The sequence below is a fragment of the Sparus aurata genome, chromosome 8 (assembly GCF_900880675.1).
Source record: "Sparus aurata chromosome 8, fSpaAur1.1, whole genome shotgun sequence".
Lineage (NCBI taxonomy): Eukaryota > Metazoa > Chordata > Actinopteri > Spariformes > Sparidae > Sparus > Sparus aurata.
The window spans coordinates 16771428-16790113 of NC_044194.1; the positions used below are offsets into that span (position 1 = coordinate 16771428).

At 41.7% G+C, this 18686-nt stretch overlaps 2 protein-coding genes across 5 annotated transcripts; one reads left to right on the forward strand and one right to left on the reverse strand.

Annotated features, from left to right (window-relative positions):
- Positions 1 to 1510: 1510 nt before the first annotated feature.
- On the forward strand, positions 1511 to 8670 carry irak4 (interleukin-1 receptor-associated kinase 4). 4 transcript variants are annotated; one of them, XM_030425953.1, is made up of 12 exons: positions 1513 to 1843; positions 1919 to 2029; positions 2120 to 2265; positions 3457 to 3624; positions 4036 to 4196; positions 4279 to 4343; positions 4750 to 4864; positions 4951 to 5060; positions 6238 to 6424; positions 6989 to 7051; positions 7278 to 7442; positions 8221 to 8274. In XM_030425953.1, exons 2-12 carry the CDS (start codon positions 1974 to 1976, stop codon positions 8272 to 8274), a joined length of 1290 nt encoding a protein of 429 aa, XP_030281813.1. In that variant the 5' UTR covers positions 1513 to 1843; positions 1919 to 1973. The 4 variants fall into 4 exon arrangements, with proteins under 4 accessions (XP_030281812.1, XP_030281814.1, XP_030281813.1 ...); XM_030425952.1 differs by having other exon boundaries at positions 1511 to 2029; positions 4954 to 5060; positions 8221 to 8406; XM_030425951.1 differs by lacking the exon at positions 1513 to 1843 and having other exon boundaries at positions 1869 to 2029; positions 8221 to 8670.
- Positions 8671 to 8731: 61 nt separating this feature from the next.
- Positions 8732 to 17589, reverse strand: twf1a (twinfilin actin-binding protein 1a). Its single transcript, XM_030425955.1, has 9 exons — positions 17468 to 17589; positions 16023 to 16103; positions 15723 to 15901; positions 14413 to 14508; positions 14150 to 14254; positions 11507 to 11632; positions 10852 to 11002; positions 10621 to 10742; positions 8732 to 9912 (listed from the first exon to the last, which is right to left on the reverse strand). Exons 1-9 carry the CDS (start codon positions 17490 to 17492, stop codon positions 9745 to 9747), a joined length of 1053 nt encoding a protein of 350 aa, XP_030281815.1. The 5' UTR covers positions 17493 to 17589; the 3' UTR covers positions 8732 to 9744.
- Positions 17590 to 18686: the final 1097 nt, after the last annotated feature.

Sequence of the window (18686 nt, forward strand, 5' to 3'; positions counted from 1 at the left end):
CGTCTGCTCAGCCAGCAATACCACTGATTAATCCACCTCCATCGGGGGGTTGAAACAGCTCAGGTAGCCAACAGGAAGACAGAAAGAGTGAGAGGAAGAAAATGATGATGGAGGAGCAACATAATTAAGAGGCACAACCCAAAGGAAAGGTAGAATCTGCGCTGTACATTTCCTCATGTATGGTACTTTAAGGTACTTCCTTTTCACCCTACATTTATCTGATAGTTATAGTTTTGAGTTATTCTGAGTACTACGATTTTATAATCATCTTATAATAATAATAATTCATCATAGATTAATCTGTAGCAGCAGGGGCCGTTCTAGGGGCCAGTGCCCCTGTAACTCTGAGTCTGGACCCCCCTGTGGCCCCCCTGACAGGGAGTCTGCATTAATAATACAATGACAGATTTCTTGCAATGATTTTGTTCTGAAGGGAAATGCAGAAATAAAGTGTCTCAGCAGTTTACTACCCAATCAAAATTGTTGAAATTGTAAACACTGCTTTGTCTGAATGAGGGATTTATCCTTTTTTCCGGGTTGTATGTGCCCCCTAACAAAAAAGCCGGCCCCAACCTGGCCCCCCTATTAAAACTGGTCTAGAACCGCCACTGTGTAGCAGTCCCATTGTGTAAGACTCGCTATCTTTTTCTGTTTGGGGCTGAATTGGACTGACTGCAGTAGATTCAGATCACCCACCTGTGTGCAGGATAGGGATGACTGACAGCTTGGTGCACTCCCCTCCGAGCCAATCAAGGTGTTACTACGCCCTTTAGTGAAGGCTTAAGAGAGGTGGGGAATGGCACCCAGGTTGGACTCACTCTCAGATGTGTCCCTGATATGCTGCGAGTCCTTGTCTCGACAGATTGCCAGCCAGAAGCTCTGGTCTGTTTTGGCCCCTATGGAGATGTCCTTGCTGCCCCATTTCATTCTCCTTGAGGGAAATTGTGTTTATTCCTCAGCCCAGTTGAAGTGACCACAAAAGTCACCACTCAACCATAAGATACCTGCATCAGGGCCGCCCTTTTATTTGTGCAAGTGTTGCTTGCCTTCCAAGTGGCCGGACGCCTGCAGGTTTTCTTTTGTTTGTTTATCTTGACTGAGCCACTTGTAACCCAAGCCCCTATACACCTCCAATTCTTTATATTTTCATGTAGGTTGGGGCTGGTTTGCAAGCATTTTATAGCCAGCACCGCCACAAATGTATCAATATTAATAATTCAATCATGTAAAATGAATAGAAAATTAACAGTGTGGCAGGACAGCTTTTCAGTACATCCTGTGTAAAATAAATAAATAAATAATAATAATAATAATAATAATATAGGCTGACAAGGAAAGTAGGGTCATTATTAAAGAAAGGAGATATTCTCATGAACAGAGCTGGTTTAAAACAGTGAATTCTCTTGACTGTACACTAGAGGGCACTGTCACACCACAAGCATTAGGAATAGAAAAGCACAAGCTCTCAGTGTCTCTTTCTTTCTTTCTTTCTCAGTTTTTCTGTCTCTCTCTGCTTGTCGTGTCAGAGATGCTTTATACCAAAGCACCTCAGGTAATGTGCTCTCACTGACACACACAGTGCTCACAGTACAGGCTGTACCTTTTTTTAAAGCCACTATCTTCTTCTACTTCCGCATTGAAGGTGGAGACTGCCGGTGGGATAGTCTAGCAGCTGTGTCACGTTTCGGGGAAGTTGCTCAATATCGGAAATGCACATTTTACAGAACCGTGAGCAAAGTTTGTCACTGTTTCTTCCTTCGTGGGGTGAAGTCAGTGTGCGGATAATACGCATGTTAGTCGTACATAATGTCGGTGTAAACGCCCGATAGACCCCTGAAGTCAGGTTTGTGACAGGTATTCCTCGGAGAATGAATAACTCAGTAACTTCCGCTACTTACATCCGTAACCTCAGCTACAGTTTACTTCGCAAGGTGTCCGATTTCCTGGACCCTCAAGACAGGTGGAGGGATGTCATGGTATCGATACGGAAGTCGAACGGGGACTCCAGGTACTCTCAGCATCACGTGAGGTAGGTGTTTGCACTGTAGCAGGTGATATGGCCAGTTGGTGCGAGGCTACACTACTTAAAACAGTATCTGTTTGTTTGTTTGTCTTATAGGAGGTTCGAAGGTCTTGTTGTTCAGGGCAAGAGTCCCACAGTGGAGCTGCTTCGTGACTGGGGGACCACCAACAGCACAGTGGGTGAACTGGTGGACATTTTGAAGAGTCACAGGCTGCTGGCTGCTGCTAGTGTCCTCCTACCTGGTGTGTGTTTATTTCCTCGTGGTAATCAGAGACCATAGAGGGGGTCACAACAACCTGCATTACATTCATCACTTCAGTTTCCCATTGTTTCTTTTTTCATTTTGGGTTAGGGTTGGGTTGTCTAACATGTTCAAAGAGAGAGCGCAGACATTAAGTAGTTTTTGTTACATGTATTCGTCAGGGTTGTGTACAACAAGCATGAATCTCACTCAGAGAAAAGAGAAGCTTTGCTCCACATTTAGCCACGAGCTACTTTCCACCTGCAGTCTACAGACAGGTACTAATATGTCATAATACACACTGCAGCCTTAAGGATAACTTCACACCTAAATTAATATATTATCTACTCACCCTCATGCCGATGGAAAGTCAGGGGGGTTCTTACTCCACAAAACATTTCTTGCACCTCACAGCAAAACAGTGTTGCGGCATTCCCCGAAACGCCTGAAGTGGATGGGGACTTGTTTTAAAATGTAAACAAACAAAACAATATGGCTCCCTACAGCTCTTCCAGCATAATCCAAGTTTTCAGAAGCCCCAAAGAATCCTAACCGGGTTCACGTGAAGTTATTTACATCGTTTTTAAGCAGAAATCTTAACTGTAGCTGCTAAGCCAAAAGAGTTAGCACGCACACCATCTATAGTAAGTGCATGAGCCTGACCACGCATTGGTGTACGTTATGTCATTTCAAATCAGATTTTTTGGAGACTTAGGTTACACTGGACAAGTTGTATTGATTACTTTTATATTGTTCTTTTCCTTTTCTTTTCACGTTTTCAACAAAACATAAACAAGTCCCCGTCTGCGTTAGATGTTTAGGAGAATGCTGCAACACTGTTTTGCTGTGAAGCTCTAGAAATGTTTCGTGGACTATGAAACGTCACCTGGATTTCCAAAGGCTTCAGGATCGTGACTTAATTGGCATTTTTGGGTAAAACTGCAGTATTAGTATCAGCTGTATTTTTACCAGGTACTGAACAGAAAACAGACTCGCGTGACATACAATAATATGACATAGTAGTTAAGACCTTGTTCCATTTTATGAAATGTCAATCGTGGTCTAGATAATTGGATGATATTTCACAGTCTCTCACATAAAAGTAATCACACCCATCTTTGAGGACGGAAGACAATGCTCACTGCACCATGTCTATAAGATAAGATATTTTGATGTCTTTCCTTTTGTGCAGTGACACTGGAAGAGACCGTCTCAGCAGAGCCGCAGCAGGCCTCTCCAACAGTCCAAACGTACAGCGCAGCTCCAACGACACTACTGGAGGAGACGGAGACACAGACGCCAGCAGACAGCTCTGAGCAGACACAGATTCTACAGGAGAGCAGTGAACTAGGTCACACAGGTGGTTGTGCCATTTTCCCCCTTCAGATCGAGTTAATGCACATTTCATGTTGACTTTTACGAGTTGTGTCAGTCCTTCATGATGATCTGTACATGAGAAGAATTTGTGAAACATTAACAAACTGTCATTATGAATTGAAATTTTGATAATTCAATTCAGTTTTGATAATAATATTCTTGGGATGTTTAATCTGTACCATATTATCATATTTGATAAACCCCCATATTGTGTATGTAAAGAAGTACAAAAGTACAGAGCTTTTACTTCCTGACGTCTTGATTTTCACGGAAACAAAACTGTAAATGATGCTTCTCTTAAAAAAAACAATAGAAAATCACGATTTATAAAAACAATCAACTGGACCGTAACCACAAACGTTGATATCACACATACCTGTTCGACCCTCATTAGGTTGTCCCAGTTTCTTCTACAACGAGCTCATGAGGATCACAGGAAACTTCGACGACCGCCCTGTGTCAGACGGCGGCAGCAGGCTCGGAGAGGGAGGCTTCGGCACCGTATACAAAGGTCTCCTGAACGACAAGCCTGTTGCGGTGAAAAAACTCACTCCAGTAAGTGTCAAATATTGACAAGCCAATCTCGTGCTGTCGGAGATCTTGTGAATCACAACTTGAGTTATTATCTCCCCTTAAGATGGATGACGTCTCCCCGGACGAGCTGCGAGTTCAGTTCGACCAAGAGATCCAAACTCTGAAAGTGTATGTTTCATCTTCTCTCTCTATCCTCGTTAATACCGAGGCTGCTTTTGGGCTTTCGTCTCACAGCCACCTCATAACTTTTACATTTTATTAGCTACAGCAGACAAGCTGGTGTATGAAGCAGGTGTCTTATACAAAGTAATAAAACTTCAGAGAGTAAAATAATTTAAAGTGCCTTTGGACAAACAGCCTGCTGTCAGATGGGCAAATACAAATCCTGGCTTCATTCGTGCAGAGGCATATGAGAGTGGTTTCAATCTTGTCAGCAAGAAAGTGAATAAGCATAATTTTCCAAATGTCAAAGAAAACGTCTTTAAGCCCACTACAGGTTAACATAATGTTATGTATATATACTGTACATATATATGCAAACACAGGTGATTTGATGAGGCGATTTGTTCCACAGGTTGAAACATGAGAACTTGGTCGACATGGTTGGATTTTCCTGTGATGGACAGCACCCATGTTTGGTGTACGCCTTAATGGTTAATGGTTCTCTGCTGGACCGACTAGCTTGTTTGGTAAAAGCCATCTGCAATACAGACTCTGCTATCTAGTACATCTGCATTTAAAGTCATTTATTTGTGTGCGCTCTTTTTCCTTTTAGCAGGGAAGTCCCCCACTGTCCTGGCGACAGAGATGCCTGATAGCTGAAGGTACAGCCAGAGGCTTGGAGTATCTGCACAACAACCATCATGTCCACAGGGATGTTAAAAGGTATAAAGGGGAAAGTCTTTATTCATTATTGGTGCCCCTTGATCTTTTCTACAGGGAATGGTTTAACGTTCTGGGAAATAGGCTCAGTTGATGTCTCACAAGGGTTTGATGAATAGATGGAGACCCCTCTCAGACCACATTTGGCAGATCAGATAACTATCTGATCTAAAAAAAGGCTAAGAGGAAATGTATCCGAGAAGCCTTCAAGATGGGCTAAAATCAGATAAATCAGTTAAATTGGCCCCTCTCAGATCTGTTAATATGAAGATATTGTCAGAGGCTAGTTAGCATAAAGACTGAAAACAGGCTCAGTGTTTGTCATCTTTGTTTTTACAGATCTGCTTTTGAACAGATTATACAAACAAGATATGATGTGTTACTTTGTGAATTTTAAAGAGGCTGGGAGGCCGACTTTGTTCTACAGAGCCAGGCTCGCTGTTTACCTCTGTTTCTACTTTTTATGCGAAGCTAAGCTGACCGTCTCCTAGCTATAACATTGGTATTATATTTACCATTATATATGAGACTGGCCATGATAAGTGCAATTTCCAAACTTGTGAGTCAGATGTTTGCAACATTTTAAGAAAAATGTTATACACGTTAAACAAATATGATATAATGTGTCGAGCAGTGAGATTTAGAGGAGGTGGTATTTGGATTTTGTTCCCTTTGGGTAGAGCCACGCTAGCTATTTCCCTCTGTTTACAGTCTTTGCGCTAAGCTAAGCTAAGCTATTTAACAGAGATGCATGAAAGTGGGTGCCATCCCCTCATTTAACTCTCGGAAAATAAGTGTAATTTCTAAAATTGTGAGTTTGTGACAGTTTTTTTTTAATATGCATTTAACAGATATATTGTCTCAATAAATGAGCTGTAGAAGAGCCGGTAAATGGAATTTGTTGGTTTCAGACAGTGCCAGGCTAGCAGTTTTCCTCTATTTACAGTCTTTGTGCTAAGCTAAGCTAACAGTCACCTGGCTGTAGCTTCATATTTAACAGACAGACATGAGAGTAGTATCAGCCTTCTCATTTAAATCTTAACTCTCCAAAAAGTGAACATATGTGTTTCTCTTAAATCTAAAAGTCATTTCTTTGACATGAGCTGAAAGATCTGAATATGTGAACGAGACATGCCAGACTCTTTGTGCACATTATCTTTGTTTTCTTTTGTCTTGTTAGTGCGAATATCCTGTTGGATGAAAGATTTGTGGCAAAGGTCTCAGACTTCGGGCTGACGAGAGCATCGTCCAAGGGGACGTCAACAACCATGATGACGGAGAGGATCGTGGGCACCCGTGCGTACATGGCACCTGAGGCGCTGAGAGGAGAGATCACACCGAAATCTGACGTCTTCAGCTTTGGAGTGGTAGGCTTTCCTGCCGACACACGAGGGCCCGGATACAGGCACACACACACACACACACACACACACACACACACACACACACACACACACACACACAAAATGCAATATTATGTCATGATTGGAGAAATTGCAACCATAATGTAAAAATATGGAACACAGCTCAGCAGTTCAAACTCCTTACGCATACATAACTGCAAGACCTAAACATTATAGTGTACATTTCATCCCATTTGTGAAAATGGAGCTCCACGTTATGTATCATCTGTCATTATTTCCTACTAAAGGTTCTGAATCTGTGTAGGGGCACAGCTGTCTGTGTCAGTAGCTATAAATGTCAAACATATTATCCATTGTATGACATTGGTTGGGTGATTTATGAGATCAGCGCTGTATAAACCTGCCTGACCTTCCATAAAAGTGCAGTTTATACAGCTTATATGTCTTAGATGGACAGCTATGGAAACACTGCGGTGATTGTGAGGCTGCCTGGCACATAGCGGGGGTAATAAAGGTTTTCTGTCGTCCAGAGCCATGTGATTAACCCCATCTCTCTGCCATCTACAGGTGTTGTTGGAAATATTGTCTGGACTCGCGCCAGCCGATGAAAACCGTGAGCCACAGCTCCTGGTAAGCTGCACAAAAGAGGCTTTCACTGCGTATCTATCAGGCTACAGTTCACGATTACAGCTTATTAGAGACTTTGCATTTAATTAGCTAGGGCACATTATCAGTTAGCGGTCATAATAACGTAATTGAAAGGATTTGAGCCCAGTTTCATCTGTTGAAATCAAGTTTCTCACACCATGAGAAAAGCACTAATACCAACTTTATTCGCCCGACCCCACTCTCCCAGATGGAGGTATGGTATGATATAGATGATGAAGACGAGGACCTGACTCTTGAGGACTTCCTGGACAAAAAGATGGGAGACTGGGAGCTGAGCCAGGTGGAGAGTGTCTACTCCTTGGCCTGTAGCTGTCTACATGAGAGGAAAAACAGACGGCCATTCATCAAACAGGTACAGGGAGGACAGACAGATGTACAGTTTAAGCTACTGTGTTGGCATCTGCACCACGTTCTGTACGTCACCTAATAAAACCAACAATGTCTCAGTGTCTCAACCTCTAAGCCTATAAAATTAAACTGAAGACGTAAATCTTCAGACGTAAAATGCTCCATAATTTCTTAAAAAGAGCTGGGTACTGTAGCATTTTGCTCAGGGACCTGCACGTGCACCCAGAGGGAGGTACAGTGAGGTAGCAATTGAGTGGGTGTGTGAAGTCCAGTGCTGTTGTATTTGCAAATGCGTGTGACGGCCTTAACAATGGAGCTCTGTCGGTTATACGTGTGAGTCTGACCTGGTTTAAAAAAAGCAAACACGACCATCAGCGAGAAGATTAGCTATTTCTATATACTGTAGATATTCTTATCAAATTTAAAAGACGCCGCTCGTTATTCTGGTGGTACATTGCAAGACAAAGTTAATTTTTGTTTCACCATTGTCACATATAACAGATATGAATCTTGCATAGCGAGAAAAAAGATACATTACCTCATCTCTGTGCATCCTGCAAACGGCAAACAGAAGTTGCAAAGATAGGTTGCTTCTCTCACTCACTGGCAGCGGACAAGGCTGTGAAAGTTTTGATGTGAATCAAACAGCGAAGAAAGGTAACTAAGTAAATAATGGGACTTTCTGCGACCTTGATAAGTTTAGTAATATACCTGTTTCATGTGCGTAGATGATAAAATTCAAAACTTCTAGTATTTTTGTATTTGTATTTGACTCTCAACAGGTCGTGTTGGAGCTTAAAGGAGTGGTCAAGAGCATTTCACTGGCACAGGAGTGAATCACAGCATCCCTGATAGGATGCAAGATTTCGAGGCCCACCACAGTCACACACTGACACTGACGATGTACCTGCACTTCCTTCTCAACTGTCAGGAATATTGAATGTTGCTTGACTGTGACTGACAAAGTATTATATGCAAAATTCTGTATATCTGTAATAATTAACTGCAAATATTTAAATCTTTTTTAAATGTTTACTGTGTTTTTGTATGAACTATGTAGCACTTTTTACTTTTGTAATTGTTACACAAACACTGCAGTATGCAGTAATGGCATCAGGCTGTTACGTCAGGTTTGATGGCTTAATATCCTGAAAGAGGTGAATTGTTTTTTTCGCCGATCATGTGTTCATTGAGAAGACAGTGTAAAGAATAAAACGAAAGAAACAAAAAAATGTATGATTTAAATATTTTTTTATTTTTCTTCTTTAAAAGAAAGATTTGTAAGAAAACAAATAAGACCGAACATGATTTTTTATTTTTCTTCCATAATGACACGGTATGAATGGGATTTTCCCTTCGAACATGAGGTGAGCTTAGTAGTTTGCCTAATGTTAATCAGTAGATCAGTGGATGTGGCAACATTTTTGATCAAGGTATTCGGAGTATTCCCTTTCCTATCTGGTTACTCGGCTTCCCTCTTGTTTGGGAACCAGCAAAGTTTTGAGTAGCTTCCTCTCCGTGAAATATGAGATGTGTTGACGTAATATTTCTGGAAGCCCCTGTCCTTTCCACTGTGATCCTCACTGACACTGACAGTCACCAGAACAGACCAGACTGTTTCTTAATCATAGAGCATCACACAGCTACAATATGTACATTTACAGCACTTGCATAGAAAAATAAGTTTCTCAGCAGATGATTTTCATGTAAACCACAGTTATATCAAAAAAGAAGTCAATTTTCCAATATAAAATGCACTGTTAAAATGAATCAATCAACACAAATGGGATCATTATATATTTTCTGCTTTGGAGCACCTTGTTGTGCAAACAGTAGGAGACAAATGTTCAACACATTAGAGACAAAAAAAAAAACATTAATTGACACAGACTTAAGGAATGCAAGTTAGCTCGTGAACTAAAAGTGGGGGAATTTCATCGTATTGGCGCAAGTTCACATTAGTCGCACTGACATTTTTTAAAGTCTCAAAGCTGGCAACAACGTAAAACCTCAAGCTTGACTTCGTTTGGGCCTCTTTGAATCATTTGTAAATTCATCTTGGTGACTGCACATACATTTCGCTTCCATTTGGCAAGCTACAAATGGAAACTAAAGTGTGTCATTGCTCAGTTGTCCTTGGCGTGCATAGTTGTATCTCTGGTGAACTTTGTGGGAATTTTGAAGTTGTCGTCTTATTCTTTTAAACAAGCGTGTCAAATATGAATCCCCTGCCCCCCCCATCAAAGGAATGTTCCACTGTGGAACGTGCTCGAGGTGGAGGTGGTGGCCGGTGTGCTGAGGTCTGTTTAATCTTCCTCCTCTCTCCCCGCGGGTGGTCGAGTGATGCGGCGGCCGCCCTTCGTGCCGGCGGGGCCTCGGGGTTTGGCGAAGGCCTGCTTGTGTGCATACTGCTTGGGATGCACCTCTTCGTACAGGAAGTCGCTGGTCAGTTCATCCCCATTGTCGATCTCCAACTGGGAAACAGACCAAAACACATGAGCAGATGGACGTGGGAATGCACTCCTGCACGCACTATCTAGCAATATCTGTTGTTTTTCGTACATAGAGTTCGACCTCTTTGATGTCCGTCTGTCCGCTCATTAGTTCTTGTCAGAAACACTTCTTTAAAAGGCCCAGAAAACTAATTTCGCAAAACAGCTTCAAAACGTTGTCTGCCTAGTGTCTTTTGGACTGGTTTGGATTCAATAATTGTTTTGTCCATAAAACAGGGGGGGGGGGGGGGGGGGGGGGGGGCAATAAATCCCTATTGAAATTACCACACGGCTAAGGAAATGTAATAAAATTGCTTTTAGTTCTGTAATCAGTTCAATATGCAAACATATTCAGGGTACTGTCATTTCCAATAAAGACAAGCAACACATCATCACATTGAGATGCTGGAACAAGTGATTATTTTGGCATTTTTGGTTCATAATAACAAACAATAGATCCTTATAATAGTTGCAGAGTAATCTTCCGTCCAATTGACGAATTGTTGTAGCTTGAGATCAAACCACACATTCCTCGTCCTCTTAAGAACCGATACTTAACGATGCCTTGCTGTTGCTTATTGTGTAATTTCATTATATTCAATATTTTGGAGAATACAATAGATTTTAAAAGGTTTCTCAGGGCCCTAAAGTTTGGGATTTTATGCTCATGTCCCACAGATCATTTCTCACCTTTTTCTCAATCTCAATCCGTAGGTTTTTTTCCACCATGTCGACAAGAGGATTTTTGCAGCTGGAATACAGCATCCTTTCTCGGATGCTACAGCTGTACCCCGGCATAGAATAAATGAAGACTAGGAGAGAGAAACAATGACAATGAGGGAAGCGGACACAAAGTGCAATTCAGAGCAACAAAAAAGCAGAACAACAAGGGACGTGCCAGCTGTTCATGATTCTATTCACCTGTGGACTCCAAGTAGTCGCCTTCGTGGGAATGTTTGTAGAGGAAGAAGTGGTAACGTGCAGAATCTTTAGGGATTCTCAGTGGCAGGTCCTTCACCTCTGTTGGCTCAGTGCTGCACAAGCGAATCAGCTCCTGTTCGAAGTCTACTAGCTGTTAACAGAGAGGATAAAAAAGTTACTCTCAGGGTTGCTGGTGTGCTCTTGTGACATGGAAAGTCCCTGCTTGGAATTTCACACCAATTGAAAACACCTGGGTGGGGAAAGTGAATAACAAAACCACGTCCTCCTCCGCCTCAGGTGTAAAGCTTCAGTGGATAAATAGAATGAAACATATTGCTCTCGTAAAGAAAGGTTTTAGGATAACAAACAAAAAGGGAACTGAGACAAAGCAGCGACAGTGCCACAATTATTCCTTTGTACTTTGTGCTGATTTGATCTTGTGACATAAGCCCATTGAATTTCAATGAGAAGAACAAAGGCTTTTTGGGGCAAAATGAGTCACTCATTGTGTCGGTCTGTAAACAACTCCTGACCACAAACATCTGTATCTCTCCAATCAATGTATTTTGAAAGGCAGAGGACTGATTTGCCTTCCTCAAATGATTGATCTAGCAAAGGTCACTGACTCACTAATGATCAGCGCTTGAGGACTCACCAGTTGCACGTAGTTGAGTTTTTTATCCCTGTAACGTTCGAGCGCTGCAACGGCGTCTTTGTGAAGAGGGAAGGCCACTCCCTGCAGAGTCTGCTGCTTGGTGTCCACGCTGATGTCCGTCTGCACCTGAATGCACCACAGACACAAACCCAAATACCACCAATGGTCACTATGGCAGAAGGTTGTCATAATGCCAGAATTTTTAAACTTAGATCCAATACAAGTTAAAACAAAAAGAAACACAGAAAAACCATGCCGCTGCGAAAAGAAAAACAAGGGCCATGGAACACAAAATGTCATTAATTTGCACACAATGCTAGTACGGGGAAAAAAATCACTGAATACAAATTCTGCTTGAAGCTTTAATAGCCTTGTTCTTTTTTATATATCGCATAAATAACTAAGAGATCATATCATTTTAAACATGAGGTATTGAAAGAGAGTTGAGACAACAATTCATATGAGTGCATTAAAAAAGTCCCTGGTGATGGTTTCTATCTGTATTTGTTACCACAGCCGATTGAAAAAAGAATAACCAAAATGAAAACGGATTTAAAAGCGCAAGATCTGGATTGATATTTGGATCAGCATCTAGCCTGGTTTCTTTTCTTCAATATAAATGCATTATTTCCTGAGAAACAAAAACAAAAAGAGTCAAAAATGGCCTGATCTTGCAATGTTCATTAAAGAAAGAAAAATGTCCTGGATACGCCCCTTTTCCCAGATTCAAACCAAAAGTCGATGGGCTCTATTCTGAACAACTCTAGCTCCGTTTTCTGGAATTACTCTGCTGACAAACTCACGAAACGGACTGAAAAACATAACCTTCTTGGAGGAGGTCATAACAGACATATGTACGCAGGAAGTTGATTTCAGATAAATGGTTTTTTTTTTAATCACAGGACTACGTGAACTATCACACGCCAGAATGTACATGAACACACACACACAAACACACACACACACACACACAAACACACCCAGATACCACATGACCACATGATGTTGACATGCTGATGACATTATGTCGTCATGCCAACTCTTGCAACTTATGGGCAGAACAGATTTCACTCTTAAAAGTATCTGTGGTCCTTAAATTCAATCACATGAGGGGGAAAAAAAAATCGTTGTTGTGGTCAGGTTTCCGCTGATGCATTCAGTGTCATAATGCCTTTCTGATCGGACAATAAACATTCTTCAGTTTGGACATCAGAATGTAAAAAGGTTTACAAGTGCAACAAGCGGCTTGAGTTCCGGATCACGGTGATTACAAAAGAGGTGCTTGTATCTGGAGTGACAAGGCGCCTCCATGAAATCGCACAGAAAAACTGGAAACGCTGGGGGGATTACACTGATGGATTGCGTCTATTTTTAGAGCTCTGTTCCCACAAAATGAAATGCCGTGCAAACATGATTGAGCCTCCGATGCAGCTACCTCGCATACCAAAAAGGATTGTGGGTCTTTTTATCCATCTGCTTAGTAAAAGGCAGGCAGTCTCCAAGGCACAGCAATGATAAATATTTCAAAGCCTCTTTTTCATCTAGGCGGTACAGATTAATGGTATATTATCTTCCTTCAACAGCTGGCCGAGTGGGACGAGCACAAAACCTCACTTCCCATTTGCTCTGCTGCCTTTAATTGACCGTGCTTTGGAAGAGGGACTGCGCTACTCAGAGCACGTCCATATATGGTAAGAAAGTGAGTTCTTGTTTATGTGGCAGACAGGGAGAGCAGCAATTACAATAGGCTGTTTCTCGAAAAAATCTCAATTAGGTTAAACTGATAGGAGAGGTCCTCTTAAGTCTGGAAAGTGAGACTTGCTGCCTTTTGCTTTTTTTTTTTTTTACTTTCTGCCAGGTGGAGTCTAACACAGGCCTGAAGCCCTTCACATTAGCAGTGTAAACACTGCTGGCGTCATCAGCAGCATGCAGTGGATATCACGTGACAGTTTTTCTTCTGTCTCGTCGCTGCCAACAACAAAGGCAAAGCACAATGATCTAGCTCACCTGTGCTCCATGCACAATCACTGCAATCGCGCAGCGCATTCACATTTGCATGAAGCTCTCTCGGCGTGGAAATACGTTTCAGAGCTTTTCTTTCTAAGCACTTTGTGGTTTCTGAGGTTTGGGAATGTAAACATGATTTTGTGCAGAGCCATGGGTGTGAGCCGCATAAGCCTAATAGATTCATCTCTGCCAACATCCTGCTGTTCTAATGCATCAGCGTCTTTGCGCTGCATTGATACTGCCGGGCAAGCATATGCACACTTGCACTGCTGCTGACCTTGTGCTGTTCGGAAGGATGCATCACTGGCCCCTCATTGATACTCCAACACTGTTTCTGGTGGGATTTAAATCTCGCACAACGGGTTTGTGATAAGGTGGACTACTGCTTTGAGCTGTGATAAGCTATTTTTTTTCCCTCACTGAGGCCAAAAGTGTAAGTATGACATAGTGTCATCCATTTTCAGAACTGAAACAGACAACAACCCTGATGCACACCCACTTCAGAGGAGACTCAAGCCACACAACTTGTCACAGAGCAGTGGTGTCTGTGTATGCGAGCGTGTGAAATGGTTTATTTGAAGTGAAAACGTTCGAGAAATCACCCTGGAAGACGTGTCTGTGTTTGTGTGTCTGTACCTCATTTAGTTTGATCTGCCTCAGTTCCTCCTCTGCAGCAGTGAGGGGCAGGGGAGCAGACTGCGAGGTCAGATACTTCCTGTATCCACAGAGGTTCAAATCCTCCTGCAGGCCAAAACATTAGCACAATCACACATTATACGGTCAGCCTCACCAATGTATCTTTGCTTCCATCAGCTGCCATAAACATGTGGTTCTTACTAAAGTTGAGTGCACAAAAGAGCTTTTAACGTCGCTTAAAGGGTTGTTGTTGTCAGACCAACCTTTGCAGTTGCGAATATCTCATCCTTGATGTGCCCGCCTCCAAACTCTTTCTTCAGTGTGGCTCTGGTAGCAGCATATAACATTTTTTGTCGTACCTGTTGAGAATATAAAACAAGTCTGAGAATATGTATTATAATAAAAGCTTCAGAGATTGTTTTTCTTGATAAGTGTCATTTTTTGTCATTATGCTGCAAAAAAAAGGCTCTAAATTTCATTTATATATCTTTTCCTTCCATCGTTTTCCTATTTGTTCAAACTTTTTCTTACAGAAATAATAAAGAATAATATAGAATGGAAAAATAGTCATTGATCAAACTAACAAGGTTTTAGTTAAGGTCATAAGGTATAATGGTGTTATACGCCAGAACAGAGTGCATAATACATTAACAAAAGTGGATTTTTTATTTTTATATATAATTTTGCAACTGGCATTGTTTACATCCATGTTTACATTCTGGCAATCTTCTTCTTCAAGAGTCAACTTCTGTAGATCGAATAAACAACGAGCATAAAAAAGGGGACCTAGCACTGCTCGTGGTCAAAAAGACAAGATACATCTAAAAATGACCTCTGAAACAAATGCACGTTTTTAGGCCCCACACAACCGATCCAGTAAAGGCAGCAGCGTGTACCAGTTGTGGAATGACTGCAACTTCCAGACAAGCCTAAACCTGAAGACCTGCACTTTGAGCCAGCAGGCAGGAATGTTAAACTCAGTTATGTCTTTCAGAAAGTGGATCTGAGCTCAGCTCTACTGTGCAGTTAAGAGTGCCACAAATATCCTGCATGGCACTTTATTTTATGCACTGGCCTTTCCTTGCAACATTCCTCTTTCCACTGCTACAGAAACAACATTTGCATGCGTATTTGTCATGGCTATTTTCATACACAGTGACTCTATCCCAGCAAGTGGTTCATCAAGTTTCAGGGACGCAGAGTGCTTATGACTTAAATGGCATTGTATGACTTAAGACACTAAAATGCAAAAAGCACATTAGCATAACAGGGAAACAGGACAGCCACAAGCCAGTATCACCTTAAAGCACTTAGAGGGTGAATTCTGAGTCAGAAATTGAAGGTTTAGGCCAAGCGCCATGTTATTTGGAACGCGCCATCACGTACCCATATTTAGAGTTTTAAAGTTTGTTAGGAAATAATGAATGCAGCCTTGCCCACGTTTAACTGAGCAATCCTGCAAAGAGTCCATGCCTTGATGTGGTGACCCCACCCATCTTTTAGTCAAAGCAGAGGAGGACAAATCATATGGAAAGTCATTCATTAAAGCCAAGACTTGGCTCGGTTATCTTACAGCGGAGCGGTCCGGTGACCAGGCCAGGAAGAGCCACTCGTAGCCCTGGTTGTTAGTGGAATCCAGCCTGTACAGAATGTAGCAGGGCACATCATCCTCGATGAGGGGCAGCACTAAGGAGTCATACTCCTGGTCCCACTTCTTCGATGCCTTCTTGGTGGTGCCCAGAGTCAGCTGCTCTGGAAAAGCAGATGCGTGCCACAAAACTGTCAGCAGTGCTTGGATTTGTTAGCCATGTTGACATTCTAATGTCAGCCTTAGCCAAAGTGTGGGCTGGAAGTTTAAACAAACACCGCTCACCATCCTCAATGACAATCTTTAAGACGCGATATTGGTCTCCGCTCCTGGCACTGGCAAAGACGTCCTTCACATCATTGCCCGCTGAGAGAAGACAGAGAAGGGGTCAGTCTCCTGCTGTTTTAAACAGACACATGCTTGACACAGACACACTCGTGCCAACACGGCCATTTGGAGACTCGTGCTGTAAGTTTCCATCGAGATGCTTTGTGGATCTCATAAACATGTGAAAAACAACCAGGTGCAAGACAATATTAAAAGAACACACAATCATCTTCTCATTTAGCTGTGTTGACGTGTAGCCCAGTGTCAAGTACTTCTTCTATTTTGACTTTGAGATAAGGAAACTCTTTGGTTTTATAACTGAGCAAAATGCAACACTGAAATAGGACGGGGTAGGCAGGCGGTTGCTGGGTTTCAGTCGGGAACACTTCAGTAGTGCAGGTGTGACTGAAGGCCGACCACCTTTGACCCCGGACGCTGGCACAATAAAAAAAAAACTCTTCAGAATGCATACAAAGCATTCTCTGAAAGGTTATTAGCTTCAATAACTCTGCAGGTTTCCTTTCAAGCAACACCGATTTTGATGAATAATGCAGGAAGGCACACAGACAGGAAGGAAAGACATGTTTAGATGTTTTTGTTGTGCATTAAAGAACTTGGATTCAATTAGATCGTTCTTCACAGGTATACTTTAATCAGCCATGGACAAGTATGTATAAATGGTGCATGTGGCTCTGCTGGAGAATAATCTGAATGTTGAGGAGAAAAACACTCATAAAGCACAATACAACTGATCATAAATATGTAAAACAATACAAATCTAAGATCATTTATATGAAAACCAAAGAAAACATCTGCCTGGTGATAGCAGACACATTCACTGAAGCTAGATCTCGCCGTATGTTATTATCTCAAAACAGTCTGTTAACAATCCTGGGGTGGTGCTGCCATATAAAAAAGCACGTCACGCCCTACTAAAGTCCATTCTCTAATAACACAGTGCAGGTTATACCAGTGCTAGTCACATATTTATGGGAACACCGGCCAGTCTACCAGGCCAGCAGTTTGTTTAAATGAAGGCGTCGCCCATCCATTCAGAAAGCTCAACTAACGTTTCAGGATTTCAGATTTATGCCGAGAAGCTAAAGAGTTTTTTTTGGTACTATTTTAAACAATACACAGCAGTCGTGCTTTGGCCGGCTTATAATACTGGCTAAAGGCTGAGGGATTATGTTTACTAGTCCTAAAAGTGCCCAAACAGGGCACCGCTGCTGATCTCACACATCACGGTAGCTCAGAGCTAGCTAGGAGTGGCTAGCTAACTTGACGCTAGCTTCTCCTTTGCAATGAATTGTTGGAGGTACTTAAAGCGCATCCGGTAATCACACACTCGCACGGCATGATACATAAGCACAGAGACACTGAAAGGAGAGGAAAGCATCTACCTTGAATGCCCGTCTGATGTGACATTGTGCCTTTCGTCGGATAAAGGGCTGATGCTGCTGATCAGGCGAAACCAGGGCAGAGAAACAGGAAGTGGACTACATCGACAGGACCCGCCCCTCGTCTGTCGTCATCAACATCAAAAATCACATGACGTCCAAACATCTTTTTTTTTTTTTTTTTTTTTTTTTACATTTATTTAAATGGATTTCTTTTTACAGTCAAACATGACAGTGAATAGAATAGAAACATTTAAAAAATAATAATCAACATTGATGGAGGAAGTATTCCTGTCAAAATATGTAATATAGAATTTTATACTGTGGGACCCATTTCCAAATACAGTTGCGTTTCATAGAACTGCCTCAAACGAAAAAACAAAAACAAAAAACAAATAACAAACAGGTAGTAGAAGGCAGGTGGTAGACCTATTTCATCAGTAGACTGCTGATGGTACTACTGGGTTCCTGGTCTTTTTTATGTGGCCACTATCTAATACATTTACCCTGGGACAAGGGTAACAACAACAACAACAACAACAACAATAATAATAATAATAATAATAATAATAATAATAATAATAATAATAATAATACCATTCTTGGGACTGGCATTGTTATTATTATTATTGTCTGTAGACTATATCTGTCTTTATGATATATAGCAGTAGGTATACTCAAGTTATTAGACTAGTTTTTTATGCAGCCTACGTTCAGGCACATATTTTTCATTCCTCCTTTCTGGTCTCTGATCTGTGATAACGGGGGAGATTTCCGCCTCTCATGGCAGTTGATCTCATTTGGCGTGAAATCCTGTAACATCTGGAAGCCACCGGGCTTCCTGTCTCTGCTCTCCGTCTCTCCCACTCCTCGTTATATAAATAAATAAATGAATGAATAGATTTTTACAGCAGCAGAATTATCCTGTCACTAGAGGGAATCTCAGCTGTGTCACAGCAGACACAGACAGGGTCAGGCCGGAAACGAGGTGGCCCGCTTTTCGAAATAAGGGTGCACCACTTGTGAATAGAGCTGATTCAATCCAATGATACAGCTAAAAGTAGTTTTGAGCATAAACAGCACATTGTATTGCTGAAATTATCTAACATAAACCAGTCTATTAATGGTATAAACGTTATGTTTCAAATACATCTTAGTTATCTAGTAAGGTGTTTGTTTAGATTTGGTCATAGTCAAATATCAGCGTAAAGTCAAAGAAGTC